The sequence below is a fragment of the Salvelinus alpinus genome, chromosome 13 (genome assembly GCF_045679555.1).
Source record: "Salvelinus alpinus chromosome 13, SLU_Salpinus.1, whole genome shotgun sequence".
NCBI lineage: Eukaryota > Metazoa > Chordata > Actinopteri > Salmoniformes > Salmonidae > Salvelinus > Salvelinus alpinus.
In genome coordinates, this window is record NC_092098.1 from 19238078 (window position 1) to 19264735 (window position 26658).

A 26658-nucleotide genomic window follows, 5' to 3' on the forward strand; every position below is an offset into this window, starting at 1 on the left:
GAAGTTACCTGTGGCGCTGATATTTAGGCCAAGGTACGTATCGTTTTTTTGTGTGCTCTAGGGCAACGGTGTTGATGGAATTTCGATTTGTGGTCCTGCCAACTGGACCTTTTTGGGAACACCATTATTTTTGTCTTACTGAGATTTACTGTCAGGGTCCAGATTTGACCGAATCTGTGCAGAAGATCTAGGTGCTGCTGTAGTTGGGGACAGACGCACCAGATCATCAGCAAACCGTAGAAATTTGACTTCAAATTCTAGTAGGGTGAGGCCGGGTGCTGCAGACTTTTCTTGTGCCCTCACCCATTCGTTGATTTATATGTTGAAGCGGGTGGGGCTTAAGCTGCATCCTTGTCTCACCCTGTGAATTTTAACCACGTTTGTGTACATGGATTTTATAATGACATATGTTTTTCCCTCAACACCGCTTTCCATCAATTTGTAGAGCAGACCCTCATGCCAAATAGATTTTTTGAAATCAAAGCATGAGAAGACTTTGCCTTTGTTTTGGTTTGTTTGTCAATTAAGGTGTGCAGGGTGAATACATGGTCTGTCATATAGTAATTTGGTAAAAGGTCTGCGGTTAATGATAATGCGTAGGATTTTCCAAAGATTGCTGTTGACGCATATCACATGGTAGTTATTTGGGGTCAAATTAGTCTCCACTTTTGATTGTCTCTTTCCTTCTTTTCCTACAGTAAGACTGACCTGAGGCGACACGTCTTCCACCTGATGGCAAAACTCAAGTTGCACCACATCTGCCTAACGCACATATTCATGTTGCGCCTATGACCAGAGGAAGTGAAGTATTCCTTGATATTTAAATAGATGTGACGAGCTGCTAATCATAAAAACACTGGACTATAAATACACTTGGCTACTCATTCATTGGGAGAAGCGTGTTTAATGTTTTGTAATAGGGTTGACAGTGCTGAATAAAAACTAAGACGTGAACCCTCATAAAGAATACAGCAAAGAGCTGCTGTTTTTGACAGTCTCTGGTCATGGTTTTGAAAGTTATGAAATCTCACATAGGCTAGTATCAAACTTTGCTGTGGCCGAGATTTGAGCGAACTAATTGGTCAGCGCAGTAGGCACACCCGGTTTAGCAACAGATCTCGCGGTCCACCAGATAGACGGAGTTTGTATTTGCAGACAAATTAAATGGTTAAAAATGGGAACACTTTGCCTATCCGGTGCACACGGCTTCTGAATCAAATGCACCTACCACCAACAGTGCAACACCAATATAAAAAAAGGAGTGCAAGCCTTTATGCCTTTTTTAGTTAACATTTCTGTAGAAAAGCTAGGTGATCAACTAGAAATGCCTTGAAGATCGACCAGTCGTTCGCAATCGACCAGTTGGTGACTACTGTTCTAGACAAATTTCATGGGAACGTTGCAGGGACATTTCTGTGTATCAATTGTCAGGCCGGAGAAGGACATGCATTACTACCAGTTCTGTCTGGAGGGGATCCTCCAGAACTCCCGACACCAAGGTCTGCTGCATGGTACACTAAATGGATCTGGTTCAGGAGGGCCAGAGAGACCTGGTGAGCTGGGGTTCACACAAACACCATGCCAATTGGAAACTTAACATTTTAGTGCATATACACATTCACTCAGACACACATTGCATTCTTAGACAAATTGTTACTGTCACCACAAACAAATACTTAACATGTAATCTTTGAAACATTGAATTACTGTGGAATTCTATTCATTCCAATGGAAGACTGCCAATATGGCCGACCGGTAGCTTAAACCTCTCATTGGCCACCAGTACATAGCATCAGCAATCCAGGGTTTATATACATCATTGGTCTACCCCTGACCAATGCATACCAGCAGCACTGCTACCCTGTATAACACATTTTCTTACAGAATAACCTATTTTCCTTAAGACTGACAGTTGTCTGATTTTAAAAAGATATAGAAAAATCTATGAAATGCTAATTTTACTGTTAGGGGACACCAACACCATTTTTTTTGTCACAAAATGATATGCACAGTATTTTTATTAGGAAAGAAACAAATTATGTTCTGCTTTGCATAGTCACTTGACTAGCTTTACTATGATCTGCCGTTGTCGAGGCTAGTGTACGTTTCTATATGGAGTTAATGTAGTCAAGGCTTTGATGCTGAATACTATGGAGCTGATAACTGGTGGGGGAGGGATATGGTCGACACGCAACAAATACAGTGTCTCACACTGAACAAAACATGTAATTGTGCATTCATTACTTTTTTGAACTGCCAAATAAATACATATGGTGTTGTGTTCAGCAACACGTGTTGGTTAATTAAAGCTCAATTTAATCCGTAGCACTAAAGACCTGCGCTACATCGGTCGCAGAGACTGCATTCACGGTAAATGCATGTCGGCTCAATCTGAAATTACCTTTACATTTCTACAGCGCTGAGTTTAAACGTTACAGAATGAATCGAGCCCTAAAGCATATGAGCACAATATGTGCCGAATTGTTCCTTTACTCATAGAATGTATTATTTGCTCATCACCCGTGTGGAAGTTCATATCTAAAACCCTAGCTTGGAGTAGGTTTCTATAATAAATAAATAAATATCACAATTGATGCATTAAGCACATCTTTATCATAACTCCTTTCAAAAATATCTTCATTGCATTAAAAACTTGCCTAATGCACATTCACATTATTTTCTGAGACATTACAATTCTCTAGGTTAACCAAATGTTATGCGAAAAGTCTTCTCCTGCTCTTTGCGTCGGTTGTTGCAGAGTTTGGACACATCCTCCACCCTTCTCTGTAGAAGCACTGAGGAAAGACAGGGAGATATTACAGAGTTAATATGGTTTGAAGGAAGTCTTGACTCTGTATCAGAAAGGTCAAGTTAGTTGTGGAAGTAGTTTACTCAAGCTTCTCTAGACCATAGGTTAAATACTGACCCGAGTTCTGGTCAATCCATTGAAGAGAGTCCATGTGGGCATTGAGAATTTTACAGATCTGCTGAAGCTAAAAAGAGGAAAAGTGTCAGCATAACTAATTATTCAATTCCTCCTCCCTAAATAAAACTATACAAGGATGTATTCATTACAGGTAAAAACAGTTATGAAAAATGCTGTATTTGCCAATAAAAAAAATATTCCTAGTTATACAGTATGTACAGATCTACTTAAATTACATACCCCTGCACATCGACTGTATTAATGAGCACATTGTACTTGTACCCCTTGTATTGTCAAGTCACCGTTACTTATTGTGTATTATTACATGTTTTACTTTTCTATTATTTCTCCATTTTCTTTCTCTGCATTTTTGAAGGGCCCATAAGTAAGCATTTCTCTGTTACTCCACACCTGTTTACAAAGTATGTGACATAACATTTGATTTAGAATAACTGTAGCAATATAGAAGCAGAAGCAGCCAGGTATTCAGTAGACCATCTGTTTTTCTTTCTCACCGGGTCACTGGTATCAGCTGGCCCACAGGATGTGTTCAGGTGTTCAATTATTTCCTTTAGATCTTGGGACATCCTCTTCAGCTGGGCGTCCACGTTCTCTGCAAGCTTGTACCTTCAGAAAGAGAATGCATGAAAATGAAATATCACAACCATATAGTCATGAATCAGTTCTCACTCAAAGCCCTTTGTTAAAACCTTACGTTCTCTCGCGTTCCTCGTCGGCATTCTGCATGTAGATGGTTCCACTCTGTTCTTTGACAGACTCCTCCAGCGGGGACAGTAGGTCCTCCAGTTCCTTCTGTTGTGACAGGATGAAGTCCAGCTCCTGGTCCAGCCTGGGATGGGTTAGAGAGCAGAAACACAAGGTCATCCAATAACTTTGACACAATAGTAACACAATGACTACTTGTCACAGATAAAGGCCAGAATTCAGAATCTGGTGTATTCAAAGATTAGACATAAACCAGTTAACTCCCACCTTCTTTGGTCCAGTTTCACCTTCTCCATCTCCCTGTGCAGTGATGTGATCTGTAACAACGAGATGAACATCCTCTTCAAATCTGCCATGAAGACACCCCAAAATTCAATTGAAGGCCATTTCATGAGATTAAAACAAATAGCATGGCCTAGATTCTAATGGTGCAGTCACCGCGAGAAGTGCCATGTCTGTTTACCTTCTCTCCGTTCTCCACCAGCGTGCGGTCCCAGGCGTTTACCTGGGTAGCCTGCTGTAAGAAGTGCCTCTCCTGGTCCTCCAGCTCAAGACTCCACTTGTTGATGAGACCCTCTAGTTGGGCGTAGGACATCACTGGAGGAGCACTGCAGAGGGGGAGTAAATGGACAGGGTCACATTGAAACGACTAGGGCTAAGAGTGGATAAGGATGTATTTAGAGAAATGCAAAAAAGGTTGAGGATACAGAAGCAGTGAGAGACGTAATGAACTTGGCTGGCTAAACCCCGCAGTACCTTGCTGTAACAGTAGTGATGGTTGTGGCTATTCCAGTGATTGGGGCCGTTGTGCCGATGCCAGTGGCACCCACAGGTTTCATACCCAGTGAAAAACCTGTTGTAGAGCCCGTGGTAGCGAAAACATAAAATTCACTACAGTGATGAATTCCTCAATATGACCAGAATTCATCAAAGACAAACAAGCCCAGTTACCGAATTTTGCATAAACGAGCAACAATATCAAGCTTTAGTTATGCCAATAACCCTGTATGTTGAAACAGTACGATACCTGTGCCAGCTGGTGCTGTGGTGGTGGCAGTGACTGCTCCCAGGGGTTTGAGCATGAAGCCCAGGGTACTTCCTGCTGCTGATGTGGCAGCCGGGGCGGCTGAGGTGAGGGCAGCACCCACTGATCAGGAGAGAGTACGGGTAACAGAAAATAAAATTAATGCCACCACAGAATGTCAGAAAGACCATTTAACCTTAGTTATGAGTTATTTGCTGACATTTGATTTATCAGGCAAGAGTTAGAGGATAAAACTCACGAAAACCTGTGACTGCTGCCGTTGATGCTGGTACTGCAAAGAGAGAAGAACCTAATGAGGCCTGGGTAGCCGAGGCAGTTACAGCAGGGGCTGGAGTAGCTTTAGAGAAAGAAAAATAGATCAACTTGATATCAGTTGAAAAACAGGCACACACATGTCCATTCAAAGATAAAACATTTTCTGAGACAGTTTCAAACATTTATTTTTCTCCAATTTGTCAGCTATTTATTTGACAAATGACATATGCCAAACATCTCCGACTCCCCCATTTACCTGAAGGTTTGACACCAAAAGCAAATCCTCCACCCTGGGTTGTGGTTGGTGCAGCTGTTGAGGCCAGGGCCACAGAGTTCAGACCTGAGGGAAATAAAATACACTCATTCAGGATGCACAAAACACCCAATGTAAACATGTAATTTACTGTACATTACCCATAATCTGATCAACTGAGCTGACTAGAAACTCAGAAAACTCACCTGTGGACTGGTTCCCCAGGGAGAGGGTGGCAGGGGCGCTGTTCCCAAATGAGAAGCCCCCTCCTGCGGTTACGGTAGGGGCTGCCTGGACCTTGGCGGCACCAAAACTAAACCCACCTCCCATCATTTGAGCGGTTGCAGCAGGAGTTCCTAAAGAGAGCCCACCAGCTGCTGCTGGTTGAGCCTGAGTTTGGGAAACAGGGGCTCCAAGCCCCCCTGCCGTCCCAAAGCTGAACCCCCCTCCTGTGGAAACAGCAGTGGTTTGTGTGGCGAAACCCCCACCAAGTCCAAAACCTGCCCCAGAGGTGGGGGTTGCCATCCCCATAGTTAGCCCTGTCGGTGCTGGTTGAGAGGCAGCTGGTGTGCCCAGATTGAGTTTAGCAGTGGGAGTCCTAGAGATAAAAGTAAGAGAAAAGAACACATTAGAAAATCTACATTACAATCCTACTAAAAGTTTGCCTTGCTAGCCAGACTCCTTGTTCCAGCCAGACGCGACGCCCACGGATGTCAGTTTCTTCTCCGCAATGAGTCAATCTGAGAACCTCCCAGAATCTTCATTGAATGCGAACACATTCAGGGCAGTCTGAATGTTCCAAAAACGGATTGGTTGGGGTAGAGATCCAGAACACACGTCATTATCTTTGAATGGTTAGCGACGAGACAAACCCTGATAACTGTTTTGTTTAACACCCCTTGTTCCCCTCGTCCCCAAAAATGACTTTAATGATGGCAGTCTCAGACTAAAAGTATGAAATTAACAATAGAGCAGCCGAAGAGTTGTGTGAGTCGTCAGGCTAACTAAAAGCTAAAACAGGTAACAACCTACCCAAGATTAAGCGCTATAACTATCCAAACATCCATGTAAATTACATCATCCAATGCACCCACCCAATAGAGAAGCCTCCTCCTGCTGGAGTACTGTTCTGTGTAGGGTTCCCAAAGCTGAATCCTCCAGTTGAGTTTGTACTGTTTGGGGGCTGGGCAGGATTGGGGGGTCCAAAAGAGAAGCCACCACCTGGAGTTGTAGGTGCAGCACTTGCATTCCCAAAGCCTGTGGCTGGCGCAGCTGTGGTTTTGGGAGCTCCAAAGCTGAATCCAGTATTGGACGCTTGTCCAAAGTTGAATCCTCCACTCATTGTCCTATCTAGGAAGGAGGACAAGGTAGAGATGAATACAATGACATTACATCGTACCGATGTCATTGTCCCTTCAACGTCTTCACCCACTAGCACAATTTAGCTAGCCACATAATAAGATATGCAGATTTATACAGGTCAACCCCATGCCACTTCTTTGACTTATCTATTTTTTACACTGACAATATTTATAAATAGACATTCTGGGAGAACGGTTGCTATACTATAGCAACTTAGCGTACTTACTTAGCTAACGTTAGTGTTCTAGTTAGTTAGTCAATTAACGTTAGCTAACTCACTACTAAAACACGAACGAGTTAGCTAGTGAACAAAACGCCATATATTAACGTTGTATTGCAATACCACCATCTAAACAAGAGTATACATGTTCGTTCACTGACAAGGAATAAATCCTGTCAATTGATAAAATTACCATACCTCCCCTCTTCTTCCGACAAGAGATGAAATTGAACGATTGCTATCTGCGCGCACTATGAACGCTTTTGATTGCGGTAACGACATCGCTATGTAACTAAGTACTTCCGGGACAAGGATTTTTGGAATCCTTCATAAGAGTCCCGTCCTGCATACTTTGTAATTGAAATAGTGCGAAAATGGAAAACATGCACATGTATCGATATTTTATAGTTTTTATAAATAATTTCTGAGATATGTGATGTTTATTTCTTATCTAAAAATGGTCAATGTTTGTACTATAATTTTTTGCACCACACACACCCTTGTATGTACGTTGTCGCAGTAAAAGGGGTCCATACTACTCAGGAGCACTTGTACACTTGTAGTTTCCAAATCCAGAATTTACACCCAGAGAAGCGTTGGTGCTCATTTTGCCAACCGTAAAGAGTGACCAAGCAGCTTAAATGCACTTCGTTTTTTCATATTGGACATGCATATTGCAGCATACACAATTCCCTGTAAATTGTGTCGCAATAAAAGGGGGTCCATTCTTCTCCAGAGCACCTTTCGTTTCCAAAGCCACAGTTTACAGGAGCGTCGCTGCTCATTCTACAAACAATGTTTGTTTATGAAGTCAATAGATGCAATTTGGTCAAACATACTTTATTCATTGAGCTGTAAATTCCGGATTGTAAAGTAAAAGTAGAATGGACCCCTTTAACTGTGATACAACATGCAGAAAAGTGTACAGTGCAATATGTCTAATATGAAAAAAACTATTGGATTTAAGCTCATTGGACACGTAAGGGCCAAACAAGCTTTGAGTGTGCCATTGTAGATTTACCCTCAGTAATACATGGCTTCTGCCTCAGCTGATTGAGGTAATATTGAACCTCTTCCAATGTCAGCCCTGTCATATCAAGATATCTCTGAGCTGCTTTCACAATTAGCTGTATTCTGACTGTGTTAAACTTTTTCAGCACAGCTATTAATTACTCCTGCTATGAACGTCACCAGTTCTCTTCTATACGTCTCCACCCACCTGCTCAGTGGTCCCCGGTCTATACCCTACTCTACCTTGCAACTGCATCTCCCTTTGCCTGGACCACCATCACTGCCTCAGCATGACACCCTTCTCTCCACTCTCACTTGTTGCACCTCCACTGCCTGTTTCACTGAGCACCCCCACAACTGCAGCACTTTGGTTGTACTCCGTCCCCACACTCATGCTTTCTCCTTACAGGCTGCTGCCACATGCCAAAAGCTCTGGCAGTTATATTTAAAAGGTGTCAGTACACAAACCCTCACATAACTCATATCCTATGGCACATGTCACTCATTCCACGAGGGTCGAGTGTCTGCAATGTTTTCGCTCCACCCGTGTACTTGATTGATGAATTAAGGTCACTAATTAGGCATGAACCTGGTTGTCTAGGTATTAATTGAAAGGAAAAAAACAAAAACCTGCAGACACAGCCTTCTGTGGAATGAGTTTGACACCCCTGTCCTATGGTTACTTTGTTTGGAAGTAACCTGTACTCAAAGTGTAACAGAAAAGGTAGATAAGGGAGTGAAGTGTGGTTAAGGAGAAGTTTATCTATAATTCCATGCAAAACAATTGTATCTTTTAGCAATGTTTATTATGAGTATTTCTGTAAATTGATGTGGCTCTCTGCAAAATCACCGGATGTTTTGGAGGCAAAACATTACTGAACATAACGCGCCAATGTAAACTAAGATTTTTGGATATAAATATGAACTTTATTGAACAAAACATACATGTATTGTGTAACATGAAGTCCTGAGTGTCATCTGATGAAGATCATCAAAGGTTAGTGATTCATTTTATCTCTTTCTGCTTTTTGTGACTCCTCTCTTTGGCTGGAAAAATGGCTGTGTTTTTCGTTTGGTGTGCTTTCGTCGTAAAGCCTTTTTGAAATCGGACACTGTGGCTGGATTTACAACAAGTGTATCTGTAAAATGGTGTAAAATACTTATATGTTTGAGGAATTGTAATGATTGGATTTCTGTTTTGAATTTGGCGCCCTGCAATTTCACTGGCTGTTGTTGAGGTGGGGCGCTAACATCCCGAATATCCTAGAGAGGTTAATCATGAAACATACACACCCCACCCTTCTTCTTCCCGGAGAGATGTTTATTCCTGTCAGCGTGATGAACTGAGAATCCAGATGGCTGGACCAACTCCGACAGGTATATCCCGAGTGAGCCATGTTCCCGTGAAACAGAGTATGTTACAATTCCTGATGTCTCTCTGGAAAGAAACCATTGCCCTCCCTGATCTCGCCAACTTTGTAATCCAGGGACTGAAAATTAGCGAGTAATATACTCGGAAGCGGTATTTGGTGTGAATGCGCCTTCTAAGTCTGACCTGAAGACCGCTCAGAATCCCTCTACTTCGCCGGAGTTGTTTTGGGTCGGCCTCTGGAATAAGTTCAATTGCCCTGAGTGGTGCGTACAAAGGATCCGCTTCGGGAAAGTCATATTCCTTGTCGTAATGCTGGTAGTCTCGGTGAGCTCTGATATCCAATAGTTCTTCCTGGCTGTATGTAATAACACATAACATTTTCTGGGCTAACAATGTAAGAAATAATACAGAAAAAAAAAAAAATACTGCAAAGTTTCCTAAGAACTACAAGCGAGGCAGCCCTCTGTCGGTGCCATTTTCTTTCTTTTTTAAAGACCACATAGACCAGACAAATTCTAATCTGGACATTGAAGCCATTCCCACTGGTGATTTTCATTCTACCCCTCTATCCAGGGAACGATTTAGACCATGGACACAAGGTGGGTGCAATTAATTATCAAATAGAACAGAAAACCAGCAGTACTCTGGACCTCCAGGCTCAGATTTGAATACCCCTGATACAGGCTTGCCAGGGGAAAATATATAGTACTGTTGTAAAAATGTACTCTACCCTAATATACACTACCATTCAAAAGTTTGGAGTCACTTAGAAATGTCCTTGTTTTTGAAAGAAAAGCACATTTTTGTCCATTAAAATAACATCAAATTGATCAGAAATATTTTTATGGAATATCTACATAGGTGTACAGAGGCCCATTATCAGCAACCATCACTCCTGTGTTCCAATGGCATGTTGTGTTAGCTAATCCAAGTTTATAATTTAAAAAGGCTAATTGATCATTAGAAAATTCTTTTGCAATTATGTTAGCACAGCTGAAAACTGTTGTGCTGATTAAGTTTGAGAGTTTGGTTGTTTGCTATTCGAAAACGCGCCTTCCAGATCCGACTTGATAACCTACAGCTGGAAACTTCACAACTCTTTAAAACATCAATGGAGCCACAACCAATGGTTTAGATCATTGGCTGCAACAATGCTGCCCTTAAAAAGGATGGCCATTTTGAAAACTGCAGTATATATTTTGGACACAGTAATTGCAATATTTCTGCAGTAAAAAGGTATTATTTTGTACAGTACTTGCAGCATACTGCAGTTATACTAGTGTACTGTGGTTATACTGCATTCAACAAGTAGAAGTATCATTTTATTTTGTAGTAGTACATGCAGTGGATTACTTATGGTTTCAAACAAGTAAATAAGTACACAAGGGCATTAAAAAAATAATTTCTTTGAGCAAACAAGTTTCTAGAAAAGCCCCCTTCAATTTAGACTTTTACAGATGGAGAAAAATTGCATGTCAGAAAATGCAGGTACTAAGGTTCAAGGCCACCACACAGACAAGGTTTTCAAAATGTAGTTTCTTTATATTTCGTTCAAGGACCAAAGAGTGAATACATTTACAAACACAGATACATAAACAAGAACAGTCCATCCTGGTAGAAGACACACTTGCACTGCGTTGAGTCCATTTGGGGATTGGTCACTGCCGCACAGTTGCTGGACTCCATTGCACGCCACTCTAGCACAGGCCACAATGAGGGGGAGAACAGAGCAAGGGTGAGGGGATCATTTTCACGGAGCATCTCAAAATCACTCACATGGGTTCGGAAAGTCGAAGCGGGGCTGGGCTCGAGCCGCGGCTGGGGGAGCAGTTGCTCCGCCGCCCTCCTCTCGCCACCGTTGGAAGTTTGTCGTGTGGCCCATCACAGGGGCTCTCATTGGCGGTCTCGCAAGGGGCTGCTTGTGGGGGTCCATTGGGGTGGTGTCCTGCGGCAGGCCGAAGGCGGACCGGCGAGGGGTTGGGTTTGGTGGTTGGCAGCGGCGACTCTGGACGCGTGCCGGGCCCTTCTCGCGGATCTCCCCAGCTACGGTGCTCGTTGGCCCCGTTTACGCGGGGTCTCCGGCGGGTTGCCTCGGCCGGCGCCTAGCAGCTGACTTAGAACTGGTGCGGACCAGGGGAATCCGACTGTTTAATTAAAACAAAGCATCGCGAAGGCCCAAGGTGGGTGTTGACGCGATGTGATTTCACCGTCCACGGGCTGAGCTGTATCACTGTATCATCTGCATACATTGGAACTTCAGACCCTGTACAGACAGAAGGAAGATCATTAATGTACGAGCTGAACAGTATTGACCTTTGGGGAATGCAAACCTTGTAGATATGAGTGGAAAAAAGTTAGTTTTGAATTTTACGCTGATGAGAGAGCGCCAACTTTTGAAAGATTTTAGATTTGTTAAAAATCAGGATAGTTTTTACTAAACATATCAACAGGTTGATATGATTCGATTGCTGATTAAAGGGGTTATGGGTTTGTTTATTGTATGTGTTTGAGTAGGAGTCTTTCTACGGGACGGATGGAAGTTACCTAAAGTATGTAAATTAAAGGAGACATGGGAGAACACGTCTACATTTTTATTAAATGCCTGGGATTAAATATCACTGATTCCTTACGCTGAGAAATGTACTACATTTGTGACAGAGGAAAAAATAATCACATTTAGATAGTAATGATACCAGGATAATTGTATCTAAGGGTAGTGTATGTTGAATTAAGCAGACATATTAGATGTAGATTAAAATGTATGATTAATGATTTGAGGTACAGTGGAATTATCATTATTATTAGGTTTTGTTTATAGTTCACTTTTGAGTTTCTGAATTGGTGGGAAAATGGGGGTGTCATTGTCTCTCTTTGAAATGTTTCCTGGGACTATAATCTTGGGGAGAGTGAGTGAGATTGAGGCCGTAAACTACCAAATTGAAAAGGGCCTGGAAGTTTGTGTGTTTTTACTTTAAGGTTTGCAAATACACACACAACACATTTGACTATTTGTTGGTGTTTTTAAAATACTATGTTTGATTTGTTTTAAAATTTCCTTTGGGTTTGGTGAGTTTTCCATTTGTGTTAGGGCCAAGGTTTCTTAAAGGGGCACGCACGCACATGGACTTTTTCTGAGTTTTTATTTTCTGAGTTTTAATTAAACACGAGAATTATTTTGATAAAGGAATGTTCTGGGAACCTGGGATACAACATGTAGGAAATGTTTGACTATTTTTGTAATTTGTCTAATATAGTAAGAAACACTTCTTTGAAGGGTTTTGTATGACCTATGACCTTTATCATGACTTTCCGTTGTGGCTTGATCACCCTCATTGGAAAGCCATTTGGATAATGAATTTAAGGTCATTTGTAATAATGATTTCAAGGTAATTTGTGTAATTGATAAATAAGATGGAGTTTATAGTTCTTAGCCATATTAACTAAGGGTAGGCTGCTTTAAGTCTATTTACCTATGACCATATGGGTAAAATATTTTTTCTTTGTGGAGGTTTTCCAAGTAGTGATTTTAAATGTTGTTTTATCTTTTGACCAGTAGTAGTGTTGTTTCATACATTCCTCTCATACTGAGAGTTATGTGTTAAAAATGGGGGAGGATTCAGTTCTTTGAGGTTTTGGATTGAAGTTTACACACCTTGAGTGATATGTAAAGGAGTGTATTGTATTGTTGTGTTGTTTGTTCTATTCCCGATGGGTTATAGGTCTAACTTCCTGATCCTTTGGCTCTACGATGGAGTTGACAGTGTGATGGGGAGTATAAGCCCATTTGAAAGAATAGTTTCAATAGAATATGTTGTTATTCTCTTTGAAATATGTTTAGACATTTGTATTAAGAATAATTGGTAAAAGTAATAATTTATCATGTAGTTAATGAACTGAACTAAACTGTTGTTCTGATCTGTTCTTTCGAGGTTATCATGAAAAGTGACATCAGATGGTATCTTAATGCATGGAAGAGATAATTGGACCGAACAGTGTGTGTACCTCAAAACCCCCTCTAACTGGCTGAAGAAGAGTGACAAAGGCGTTGAATAAGGCCCTGTCCGAACCACTTCTACCGAGAGAAAGGAACCAAGCCAGAAATCGGTGTACAGTATCCGATCTAAGCTATCAACTGCTTTTCTCTCATGTTTCTCTCAGGAGTGTGAGAGGAGTCCACGTGGAGTGAGCATGGCGAGAGATCTGTTCTAAACGTTTCTTATGTTGCTGGTATATTGGTTGACGAATGGACAAGATATAATGGGTGGTAAAGGTGAGACATTGAAATTTGGACATTATCATGGGCCATCCACTTTGAACTGTAAAGCTATCTGAAGAAGAACGAAAAGGACGCCAGAAAAAACAGTGCCTGAAGGAGGGGGTTGGTCAACTGTGCCAATTTTTTTTTTTACTTTTGTGGTATCAGGTTGATTGTAGAGGTCTACACCATGTGAAGTTAAAGTAATTTAGATTAAGAATGCATTGAGATACTGATCTGTAGTATAATCGTGATAAAGTTAATAGTAGACTTAAGGGATAATTATACTGGATGTTATTATATATATGTATATTCTGCCAATGTCAATGTGTGTTAAATTGAGTTTTTTACTTTGAGTGATAAGACCAATTTGAATCACTGAGCAATGTCATTCGAAATTTTGGTTGGATAATTAGTTGGGTTTTTAATTATGATTTGGAATATGAATGATTTCCCTGACCTATTCTCTATTCCTGACTACATCTCTGATGGTGAGGACTCCAATTCTGAGCATGAGGACTTAGAGGGATGACTGTCCTATATGTTGTGATGAGGCCTGTGTTTAGACACTGGTTCTCCTGTAACTTAGGGAGCATTTCTATGTTCTGTTTTTTATTTTCCTCAACAATCTATTATTCTGTGTGATTAAACATATGCAAGCCTGTCTTGTGGTATAAAGGTTGTAAACTCAGTTTCTGAAGGGAGAAAGCTTACATGGAAAAAAGGTACTCGACATTGAAGGGATTTGATTCCCTATTATCTTTAAATTTTGATTATGTATTTTTCATAATTCATATACTCTGAAACTACTGTTAGTAAAGTGTAACGTTACTGTTCTGATTCTCCAGAAGGGACAGAGTCCCTTGAGAGGGGAATGTGGCGGATGAATCAGAATTAGTTGGGTAACATAGATAAATAAGATGTTTTATTTACATAATATGCTTATGTGAGATACTTGTCATTAGAATGTATCCTTTTGGACTAAAGTGTTGGCAGTTGCATTTTCCTCTAAGCTGGGGCTCAGTCATTTGGGGCCCAGAGAGGGGAGAGGTCAGGCTTGTCTTTTACATGTCTCTGGTGCTATGCAGAATATCAGAAAGGGAAGAGGACAGGATGGAACATTGTCTTCATATGTGAATGTATCTGTTAAACCATGTGAAGGGATGGCGTGATTAAGGGGGAACCAATTACTTGTCTCTACAATGTCTGTGCGCAAGTCCCTCCCCTCAGTGAGCTTGTCCAGGAGTGAAGTCAAGAGGGGGTTTACTTGAGATGGAAGTATCTAGAGTTGACAATTGAGTTATGCCTTGGATGAGGTAATGTTTTTGTACTATGAAGTACCAGGAACGAGATTAGAACCTCGTCTTAGAGACCAAACTGAACGATAATTTATAGCGAATGCTATCTGGCTATGGGATACTCCTCTCTCAAGTAAAAGTCTTTCTTTGTGAACTGTTCCTAAGATCTGTGGTTCGTCATGTAAGTTGAGAGGTGTGTATCTTGGCTATAAAAGATCTTTGCATTCTTCTGTAGGGACTCTCAGAATTCATTATTGACACTGAATTGATCTGAGAGTCAAAGGGCTATTGTAAAGCTCATATTATTAAAGATGAAGTTTAAGTATAACTCTGACTGGTGTGTGGTTTGTAACTCTCCTCATTTGGTAATACAGGAAATTGCCACGACACCCTCCACCTCCAAATCGATCCCGCTCCAGAGTACAGGCCTCGGTGTAACGCTCATTCATTTGACGATAAACGCAAATCCGACCATCACTCCTGGTCAGACAAAACCGCAACTCATCAGTGAAGAGCACTTTTTGCCAGTCCTGTCTGGTTCAGCGACGGTGGGTTTATGCCCATAGGCGACATTGTTACCGGGGATGTTTGGTGAGGACCTGCCTTACAACAGGCCTACAAGCCCTCAGTCCAGCCTCTCTTAGCCTATTGCGGACAGTCTGAGTACTGATGGAGGGATTGTGTGTTCCTGGTGTAACTCAGGCAGTTCAAATCAAATTTATTTATATAGCCCTTCGTACATCAGCTGATATCTCAAAGTGCTGTACAGAAACCCAGCCTAAAACCCCAAACAGCAAGCAATGCAGGTGTAGAAGCACGGTGTTTAGACACTGTTGTTGCCATCCTGTACCTGTCCCGCAGGTGTGATGTTCGGATGTACCGAACCTGTGCAGGTGTTGTTACACGTGGTCTGCCAATGCGAGGTCGATCAGCTGTCCGTCCTGTCTCACTTTAGCGCCGTCTTAGGCATCTCACAGTACGGACATTGCAATTTATTGCCCTTGCCACATCTGCAGTCCTCATGCCTCCTTGCAGCATGCCTAAGGCACATTCAAGCAGATGAGCAGGGACCCTGGGCATCTTTCTTTTGGTGTTTTTCAGAGTCAGTAGAAAGGCCTCTTTAGTGTCCTCAGTTTTCATAACTGTGACCTTAATTGCCTACCGTCTGTAAGCTGTTAGTGTCTTAACAACCATTCCACAGGTGCATGTTCATTAATTGTTTATGGTTCATTGAACAAGCACGGGAAACAGTGTTTAAACCCTTTACAATGATCTGTGAAGTTATTTAGATTTTTACGAATTATCTTTGAAAGACAGGGTCCTGAAAAAATGACTTTGTTTTTTTTCGTGAGTTTACATCAACTGGCCTCTCAAAGACAACTTTCCAACAGACTCAAACTTTTCCCAGTCTGCTTTATGAAAGCCTCATCTTCTGAATGGTACTCTATCTGGAATAGTAACATCACAGTTCATGGTACACCAAATCAGGAAATGATCACTTCCAACAGTAGAATCATCCATTCCATTCACACATAGATGCAATAGAGTTAGAAGCCAGTGTGAGGCCCAGGCAAGATGTAACCACTCCAACAACTACTGTACCACATCCATCGTTAAGACATACCAATGCTCGTTTCCATCATACCTTCCACAATAGTACCATTAGCAGCTGTGCATTAAAGTTGCCTCACAATCTCTAGAGCCCAATTCTCGTGATATTTCAGACGTCACTACAGTTAGTTGACGACAAGGGTTGTAAAAATGTTGCAACTTAATATTACTACCTGGACTGTAGATTTCTACCACACATTCATATTCAGATGGGACAGGTATATTACGATATACAAGACCTTCCCTTATGAACATAGAGCAACTGGACAGGGTGGTGGTTGTGCTATCAGATCTGATCTAACAATAACCAGGAATAATAAAATCAAGATGTGGTCTAAGCCATGTTCCTTGAACACATCAGGGTTGATCTCTAAATCTATTACACATTTCTTAAACTCCTGACCATTAGCAATAAGGCTTCTGGCATTCCATTGAAGGATGACAAAAACCATAACTTTGCCTATCAAACTTAGACATTCCATCATTAGGACTCAACATATCACCAATCATTGTGACAATAACATTTGTTACTCTTAACTATTTTGCTGCTTCAACTTCGCAGTTCTTTCCATCAATGCAGTAAAGTTGATAACCTTTCAAATGAAGGCTATAAAGTCAATCTGATTAACTATCAACGGGTCCTTTGACAACACATTTGTGAGAAAAAGGATTTCTGAACAGGTCTCCTATCCGTGTCAGGACTAACATACGCAACATTCGACAGGAGGTCCACTTATTCCAGGACTGACCCTATTACCTCCAGCATTCTTCTTAATAGTTCCACCAATCTGCCTTGCAGTCTCTGCATAAGATGAATTAGTGATGATTTTTCCTTTTCAGCACAGACATCCAGGTCTTTGACTTATCCCCACCAATATCATCAGAACAATTATCCATGTCGACCATAGTCCAGCAAATCTGTTGCTAATCCGCCTGCCACAATATCGAACGATAGATTCTGTTTCGCTTATCCACCGACCTGTTTCTGGTCAACCAGCAATGTTAGTTTCCGTAACTAATCTTGTCGCACAACGAAGGGTTTGACTGCGGCCTGAAATTCCCATCCGAAGGTCCGTTTGATCACGTAGTTTCGCAAAATGCAAAATCCCACTTGTTTCGCCGTCGTTCCGGTGCCTTCTATTGCAAGCCATTTTCAAAACCAATGGTGTGTACAAATCCTGGATGGCTGACAGGGGGCACTGTATTTAGGTCAAGGCACAGCCATGTTGGTACTCCTCAATTGTAAGAAAGACGTTGAAAGCTATAGAAATGCATTTATTAATTTCTACATTTGTTTGACACGTTTATTCTATTTGACACTAATGCATACTTGTAAAATATATACACAAGCAAAAATCATTTTTTTGCGAGTACTAATGTTACTGCCACCACAACAAAAAAATACATGCAATTTTGTCCTTGAAACATCTCATTGAAATAATGTGGAATTCCATTCATTCCTATGGAGGACTGCTGCAATAGGGAGTGCCAATATGGCGGACCGGTGGCTTCAAAGCCTCTGAATAGGGTTGAACAACCTGCTAAATCTTTGCTGTCAAGGACGGAGGGCTTTGCCAAATGTGAAGAAAGTGGGTGGGGGGGGCAGTGGTGTGAAGTACTTAAGTGGTACTAGAAAGTTTGTTGGGTCATCTGTACTTTACTATTTGAGACAACTTTTCCTTCACTACATTCCTTAAGAAAATAATGTACTTTTTACTCCATACATTTTCCTTGACACCCAAAAGTACATTATATTTTGAATGCTTAGCAGGACAGGAAAAGGGTCCAATTCACACTATTATCAAGAGAAAATCCCTGGTCATCGCTACTGCCTCTGATCTGGAAGACTCACTAAACACATAGTTAATTTGTAAATGTCTGAGTGTTGGAGTGTGCCCCTGGCTTTCCGTAAATATATATTTTTTTTTTAAATGGTACCGTCTGGTTTGCTTAATAAGGAATTTGAAACGATTTGTACTTTTACTAAAGTATATTTAAAACCAAATACTTTCACTCAAGTAGTATTTTACTGGGTGACTCACTTTTACTTGGGGGACAATGAGCAAAAACACACCCATTCAAATATAAACAATGCATAACAAAGTAGCCATGTGCTATGTTGTCCTAATCTTTAAATGAATTATAAAAAGAAAAAGTGCAGAGACCATAAAACCGGTGTTCTGTGTTCTCCATTTAGTCTTGGTCAGTACCCGTGCTGCAGCATTCTGTATGTTTGCAGTTGACCAATGGCTTTCTTGGGTAGACCAGACAGGAGAGTATTACAGTAGTCAAGCCTACTTGAAATAAAAGCATGGATGAGTCTCTCTGTAACTGCCTGACAGAGAAATGGCCGCACATGTTCCTCAGATGGTGAAAAGCTGTCACATGCCTAATGTGCGATTTGAGTTCAGAATCTAAAATAACACCTAGGTTTTCTTAACTTCATTGACCGTGAATTAAAACGTGCAGTCAGACTATCACTCCGTGCTTTGGCTCCAGTACCTCGGTCTTGTCTAGATTTAGCTGGAGGAAGTTGAGCCATCCAAGTATTTAAAAATCACTAATACAGTCCCAATCATTTATCCGTGGAGCTAAAATCCTCCGGTGACACAGAAATGTAAAGTTGTGTCTGCGTAGCCGTGAAAAATCAATGCTGTGCTTTCTGATAACATATATAAAGTGAACAGTGCCGGACCAAAAATCGAACCTTTTGCAATGCCATGTGATATGTATACTGAACAAATATACAGTTGAAGTCAGAAGTTTACATACACCTTAGCCAAATACATTTAAACTCAGTTTCACAATTCCTGACATTTAATACTAGTAAAAATTCCCTGTCTTAGGTCAGTTAGGATCACCACTTTATTTTAAGAATATGAAATGTCAGAATAATAGTAGAGAATGAATTATTTCAGCTTTTATTTCTTTCATAACATTCCCAGTGGGTCAGAAGTTTACATACACTTAATTAGTATTTGGTAGCATTGCCTTGAAATTGTTTAACTTGGGTCAAACGTTTCAGGTAGCCTTCCACAAGCTTCCCACCATAAGTTGGGTGAATTATGGCCCATTCCTCTTGACAGAGCTGGTGTAACTGAGTCAGGTTTGTAGGCCTCCTTGCTCGCACACACTTTTTCAGTTCTGCCCACATATTTTCTATAGGATTGAGGTCAGGGCATTGTGATGGCCACTCCAATACCTTGACTTTGTTGTCCTTAAGCCATTTTGCCACAAATTTGGAAGTATGCTTGGAGTCATTGTCCATTTGGAAGACCCATTTGCGACCAAGCTTTAACTTCCTGACTCATGTCTTGAGATGTTGCTTTAATATATCCACATCATTTTCTCTGAACAGTTGATGTGTCTGTTACTTGAACTCTGAAGCATTTATTTCGGCTGCAATTTCTGAGGCTGTTAACTAATGAACTTATTCTCTGCAGCAGAGGTAACTCTGGGTCTTCCTTTCCTGTGGTGGCCCTCATGAGAGCCAGTTTCATCATAGCGCTTGATGGTTTTTGTGACTGCACTTGAAGAAACTTTCAAAGTTCTTTAAATTTTCCGGATTGACTGACCTTCATGTCTTAAAGTAATGATGAACTGTCATTTCTCTTTGCTTATTTGCGCTGTTCTTGCCATAATATGGACTTGGTCTTTTACCAAATAGGGCTATCTTCTGTATACTACCCCTACCTTGTAACAACACAACTGATTGGCTCAAACGCATTAAGGAGGAAAGAAATTGCACAAATTAAACAAGGCACACCTGTTCATTTTAAAGCATTCCACATAACTACCTCCTGAAGCTGGTTGAGAGAATGCCAATAGTGGGCAAAGCTGTGATCAAGGCAAAGGGTGGCTACTTTGAACAATTTCAAATATATTTTGATTTGTTTAACACTTGGTTACTACATGAGTCCATATGTGTTATTTCATAGTTTTGATGTCTTCACTATTATTCTACAATGTAGAAAAAAGAAAAATTCAAGAAAATCCCTTGAATGAGTAGGTGTTCAAACTTTTGACTGGTACTGTATTAGCTAAGACATGACTGATACATGTTGAAAAAATCTTTCACATGCACTGGAACCTAAAATGAACTACTGTAGCATGCTAACGTTAATGTACTGAAGCCTGCAAGATGTGCACACGATTTCACAACTTCAGACGTCTACCATACAACAAAGCACGAATTTAAGTAGTAATTTTTAGTAATAGTAATTTTTTTTTGCTACGATTGTAAATGTATTGAAAATGCAGCCAAGTGCTGGGTGATTCTCCCGATGCCGAAACCAATGCTACGTGCATTATAAGTAGATGACAAATCGCACTGTATATTAACATTTACAGTTCTCTTTTCCATTCTTACAACTTCACATGGCAATAACATTCATCGTTTTCATGCAATATTATAAAAAAAATTATTAAAGCTCTGTGTGATGTAAACAATTGATGCTGTGTCAAGGCCGCAGTATGTGTGTTGAAAATTTGAGTTGGGGCGGGGCTCATGCCAAAGGACGAATATGATTGGACAACACGTCAAACTGGCGATGATGGTTGGATTAATTTAGCTGAGCCTTTCTCGCATTTCCATTGGTGGCTTTTTGCTAGTTGAGACTGTCAGCCAATCCAATGTCTAGCCAGTGTCAGTAATTTCATGAGACAGAAATCTAAAATCGGTCACAAATATATTTAGCAGATGTTATTGCGGGTGTAGCGAAATGCTTGTGTTCCTAGCTCCAACAATGCAGTAATATCTAACAATTCACAACAATACACACAAACCTAAAGTAAAAGAATTGAGTTAAGAAATATATAAATATTAGAATGAGCAATGTGCTCCAAAAGGAGTCGGGATCTCGGAGACCAGAACACTCAGACGACAGAGGAATGGGGTCGACTCCAGGCGAAGGCATATTAATTAGAAAATCGTTGTGAAACCGCAATTTTTTTTAACAATTAGTTGAGTAAAGTTTTAGCTTCTGTCTTAAGCATCCTAAATAATGCCATAAATTCAATTTCTCAAAAAGAGAATCACAGAATTAAGGGAAGCATGGTGGAAGGGGCAAACCTGCAATGGTAAGTGATTGTTGTCTACGAAGACTGGAGACAAACCGCTGAGCCATGGCGATTTTAAATAGTGGCAAAAACACACAAATAAAACTCAAATGCTGCTTTTCATTGCTGACCAGCAGATGTCACTAATATGCATTGTTAAAAGCTTTAATAATATAAAATTTTAGGCACAATTTGGTCCCAAAGGCTTCAGAAAACCTCAGTTTCCCATCACTAGCGTGCATTGCATGAGCAGTCATCTGAGCACTGTAGCGCCATCGATTCTGCGCCCCTCCACCCTCTTGGACCAGGAAGTAACAACTGCAGGAGTAGTGGCTGCGGCAGCAATCTGTCCATTTGCGCTGTTCGCGAGCGGGAGGCCCGCTTCACACGTTTTTTTGCGGCGGTTCGCGGCCTTTGCGTCTGGTACCAGATATAGTAAAGCTTAACTTTTCCTATTCATTGTCTGTTAAATATTACGCCCATAGTGATGACTTATGGCCACAGGTTTGTTTTGTGGCGCTGTTCCACATCCCATAGGCCACTATAATGTTAGCTACCTCACAGAGCGAACAACCATCAGAGTCACTGTAGACACGGACCGACCTGGCATTTCTCTATCTGAAAATTACTTCTTACAACGACTGCAATTATTCTCTGATTTATGTCCAAGATAGCTATCTTCAGCTGCCTCTAGATCCAGTTCACTTTTAATAGATAGTCTCAAATTGTTTGCCATGCTGTCACTAAATACATATATTGAGCAAAAAAGACTCGATGAAATTGATTGTTTTCTTTGTAGCTTGCTTATATACACACACTACAGTAGGCTAGTACAGGGGCTAGCTACAGTACACCTTTACTGAATGACAACAATGTAGCCTGAACACTTCGGTCTAGCTAGCTGGCCTTAGACATTCATAAATTAACATATGGAGAGATAACAAATTCATGCAGCTGTGGTCGTGCCACTTGTTTAGCCATTTACCTGCTTTAAAAAAATATATAATAAACATTTTAAAAGAGTGAAAATACTCAAGCCTTCAGCCATACCAGCAGGTCTCCCATGAAAAAGTGATGTTGACTTCAGTGGGATACCCAGGTAATTAAAGCTAAAATGTTCTGTTCACTCAATAAATAGAAGTGTGTGTGGTTCAGTGGCAGATTTTCCTAAAGAAAATAGACCAAGATAGTATCAGCAGTTCTCAATCAGATGACACACCTGGTCTCATTCATTTATAGATGTTACTTATATTGAGAATGATTTCCATATCTGATATTGTTCATGGTCTAACTGTGCTATTTTTAAAAACACACAGTAAACAAAAAGCTGCCACCATTGTGGGTGCCATATAATTTGTGTGCATGTCTTTAAGTTATGCACATTTCATGTTGATATTCCATTACCCTAAGTCCTCCATTCCCGAACATGAAGCTGCCTGACCCTAGCCGGAAGTACCAGAGAAGTGTTAGCTTAAGGTATGAATTCATATTGAGTCAAATTAAGTTCACTCAAGTTCTTATTTAGTGACTGACACGAATTGGAGCATGAACAGGCTTAGTCTACACTCCCGTGGAACAACGGCCATGTAATCCATTTGTCAACAACGGTTGTGCCAATTAATGCATATCACAACTGTCAAGAGGTGTGTACACACTAAGCCTTAGAGGTTTCGTAACTTCACATGATTAGGCCTATGTAAATACAGATCTGAATGTTTGATATCCTTTCTACTGTAAACTGTTGATTGTAGTTGATGCCAAAGCTAATCATTTAATATTCTACTACAAGGACTCTGTCAGCTTTTAGATGTGTGCATTATTAGATACTACAGCACTGTTGGAGCTAGGAACACAAGCCTTTCACTACACCCGCAATAACATCTGTTAAGTATGTGTATGTGACCAATAAAATGTCATGAGACTGAAAAGTAGAGATGGATGATGGAGAAGGGGGAGTGACTACAAACAGAAACAAGTGCTGAAAATCTATTTCCATTGATAGAAGTGGTTTGGACTCATTTGATGTATATTTATTGCACAGGTACTGTGCATCCATTATTGTTCATTACTATTGTGTTAATGTGGTGAATGTCTTGTATTAAACCAACTTCGATAGTAAGTTCGTTGTACAAAGGATTGTGCTCCAACAATCATAAATATGGCTTTGGTTTCATTAAAGTAAACCTCAACGTAAAGCAATCTGTTTAATATATTGTCTTTATATGCATTACAATGGAAAATGAAATGTCCTCCAGATGCAAGACGTCCTCCAGCAATGGCTGAAATTTTACTTTTGAAAAGCGATATCCCAACTACAAGCACAGTACACACACTGAAGGGTAAAAAAAACACACTAACAAGTGGTTTTTAGACAACTTTTTAGCCATTCAAGACATAGGTCTGATGGGAATGGGATGTCATCATGCTTGAGGAACAATACAGAACAAGAAGAGGAAAGCCCCCACTTGTGCAATGCTATGACTTAACTGGACCACCTATTGAGATGTGCCTCTAGTTAGGTAAACCAGGTGTTACATTAGGTGAAAGGAGACAAGTACCATTAAGAAAATAAAAAGCAGTGTATTTACATACTGTTTCCACTAAACAGACCTAAAACATCTAGGTTTGTTGCATGAAGAAATTAATAAATAGGTGTTGATGATTTAGAATGTAACTGCCGAGGTAGAATATTTAAAGTCGAACATTCTTTTTTTAAACATTTCACAGGATATGCCTTGCTCTAAAGAAGCACTCAGTTAATGAGTGGGTCACAGTGGGTTCTCTCCTCTCCTGTAAAACTGTTTGGTCTGAGGGAATAATTATAATAAAGACAAATTCCATAAACTGATTTTTTTTAAATGATGCTACGGCTGTACATGACTGACCCCATCAACCCCTACCTACATGCACATATCTACCTAGCACCTCTGCACATAACCGTGTGTATATAGCCAGGTTTTTACTCATTGTGTATTTATTCCGTGTTATTTTTTCTATAGTTTCTCTGCATTGTTGGGAAGGGCCTGTAAATAAGCAGTTCACTGGTAGTACACCCGTTGTTTACAAAGCATGTGACAAATACAATTTGATCTGTATAATACAATTCTCCTCATGGTACAAAATGTAACTTCTAGACTTAGGGTTTTTACTACTGTTGGTTATGGTCATTGTGTAACACAATTAGAGGAATCATTTGGAACAGCATTGTGTACACCTTTCTCCATGTAAAAACGTATGCAAACATCTTGCAGATTCACACCTATACAAACCTTTGTTGCAGTTTTAGAAGATGCTGCTTCAAACACTCGATCAGACGACCTCAATCTCAAACATTTTTTTCAATACGATCACTTGTCGTAGTACTAGTGGCATCACTCAAATTACCATCTACACTAATTTAAGGAGAAATGTCAGAGGTTCATTATCGCCAGACTCGCCAGAGCCAAAACATTCGCATGGAATTTACGACACCCTTTGTGATAAGCCATATCTAAATTGCAGTAGTCCAACAATCAAACAAACTTCCATTTGCATTTATAGGTGACAAAATAATTGTCTTACCTCTTCATCGATTGTCTTCTTCTCCACAGGGATTGAAATTAGTTGTGCTCTGTGTTAATTACCATAGGCTACACATACTAATAAGGCAATCAGGTCAATCGGGTGACCGAGGTAAAGACCGTTTCAAGTTGGATATTCAACGGATATTCACGCTTTCAAACCTCAATAGCTTTCAAACCACTTGAGCCAAATAAGTGTCATTATGTTGGAAAAATTGCCCACAACATTGCACAGGTCTTATTTTCACGATTTGGAAATTAATTCGCTTTCCAAAGGGAATAAACATGTGTAAATGTGAGCACCATTTTGTATTCCAAGTTGAACTGGTAAACAAAGTACAAGCATTATTTACATTCGAATTTCAATGCTTCTTGGTCATGTGACCTACTTGACTCAAACAAGGTCCAGAATGTCCAATGACTACCCTTCTATATTGCACACCATTTAGTTTGTCCATTTTCATCTCACAAGATTTTACATGAATTTCTCAAAATGTAAAATTTCAATAGCTCCTTGGTCATGTGACCTAATGACTTCAAACAAGGTTCAGAATGTACACTTAGTGGGCCTACACATTGCACACCCTTTAGTTAGTCCATTTTCATCTCACAAGATTTTACATGATTTTTTCAAAATGTAAAATTTCAATAGCTCCTTGGTCATGTGACCTAATGACTTCAAACAAGGTTCAGAATGTCCACTGACTATACCATCATATCACACACTCTGATGTTTGTCTACTTTCATATCATGCTATTAGACTTAAATCTGTAAGCTTTGCAGGCCTTCATTTCACAAGGGTGTTAAAACATTATTTTGAAGTTAACAAATGTTCCAGCCTCACAATAACTATCTTTCACATGGACACTGAAAAGATCTGCAAATGGCTGTATGTGGAATGGATCAAGGACAGGAGAGGTGTTCAAACAGAGGTGCTTAAAGGAAGGTGCACAGGTAGGCCTCATGAAAAGCACTGTTTTATATGCTCTTTTTAATCACAGTAATAGGCACTGATTTGTCAGTCAGAGTGAGCTTGATAAGGTGAAAGAATCCTTTTCGTACCGTCACTTTCGTATACTGTAAATTTTTAAGACAAATCCTTCTACATTGAGGATAAGAATGCAGTTTACATAACCGGATAATGACTTGATATTTGAGTGCATTCACAACAAGCCACCTGCAGACAACTTACAAAATGCAATAGTGCATTTGAGGGTTAGTTTTTCTGATGAAAATAGTTATTTGATGCATGGCCTACTATTTCTAACTGGGAAAATAAATTCCTACGTCTTTTGTGAGTAAAATTGTTTTTCCAATTTTTGTAAAGAGGTATGAGGGTTGTGATATGGGTGATTTAATAGTAAAATCATTTAAGGGATCAATACATGTCTATATTGCGTCCCCAGTATCTGCATGAACCATCATGCCAAGTGTTTTTGGTTGACCCTGCTGGACAGAAAGAGGAGGAGCAATCGGAAACACGCTGCATTCAAATTCAGGTTTTCAGACATGCGCAGAGCAGACTGAAAGGGGAAGGGTAGCTCTTGACTTGAACCACAGGGGTTCTCTGTAAAGAGAGAGTAATCCAAAAGGCACAGACACACCCCTTGACTTTCAACTGGCACCGTTGACCTGTATGTATTCTCTCCTGATTGGCTCTGTGGTGCACAGTCTGGCAGTCTGACTAAAGTGCCAGAGGTATGAG

General features: G+C 40.4%; 1 protein-coding gene and 1 long non-coding RNA gene across 4 annotated transcripts; both read right to left on the bottom strand.

Moving 5' to 3' along the window:
- Positions 1-2000: 2000 nt before the first annotated feature.
- Positions 2001-7115, bottom strand: LOC139537273 (nuclear pore glycoprotein p62-like). 3 transcript variants are annotated; one of them, XM_071338398.1, is made up of 13 exons: positions 6986-7115; positions 6300-6555; positions 5412-5803; positions 5209-5292; positions 4936-4968; positions 4680-4799; positions 4409-4505; positions 4116-4260; positions 3920-3969; positions 3642-3776; positions 3442-3553; positions 2927-2993; positions 2001-2795 (listed from the first exon to the last, which is right to left on the bottom strand). In XM_071338398.1, the coding sequence occupies exons 2-13, from the start codon at positions 6545-6547 to the stop codon at positions 2704-2706; spliced, it is 1575 nt and encodes a 524-aa protein (XP_071194499.1). In that variant the 5' UTR covers positions 6548-6555; positions 6986-7115; the 3' UTR covers positions 2001-2703. The 3 variants fall into 3 exon arrangements, with proteins under 3 accessions (XP_071194499.1, XP_071194498.1, XP_071194500.1); XM_071338397.1 differs by having other exon boundaries at positions 4936-5034; XM_071338399.1 differs by lacking the exon at positions 6300-6555 and having other exon boundaries at positions 4936-5034; positions 6986-7072.
- A 4171-nt stretch (positions 7116-11286) lies between these two features.
- On the bottom strand, positions 11287-25256 carry LOC139536668 (uncharacterized). Its single transcript, XR_011667376.1, has 2 exons — positions 24954-25256; positions 11287-11433 (listed from the first exon to the last, which is right to left on the bottom strand). It is a non-coding gene; the product is annotated as an uncharacterized lncRNA (long non-coding RNA).
- Between the last annotated feature and the right edge of the window lie 1402 nt (positions 25257-26658).

Bases quoted from the DNA above. Each gene is read 5' to 3' on its own strand.
- LOC139537273 (XM_071338397.1), bottom strand. From the start codon at position 6,547: ATGAGTGGAGGATTCAACTTTGGACAAGCGTCCAATACTGGATTCAGC. The intron at 4,261-4,408 runs GTACTGCGGGGT...CCCCCTCTGCAG, and splicing joins ATCACTACTGTTACAGCAAG to TGCTCCTCCAGTGATGTCCT. The intron at 3,554-3,641 runs GTAAGGTTTTAA...CTCTTTCTGAAG, and splicing joins GACGAGGAACGCGAGAGAAC to GTACAAGCTTGCAGAGAACG.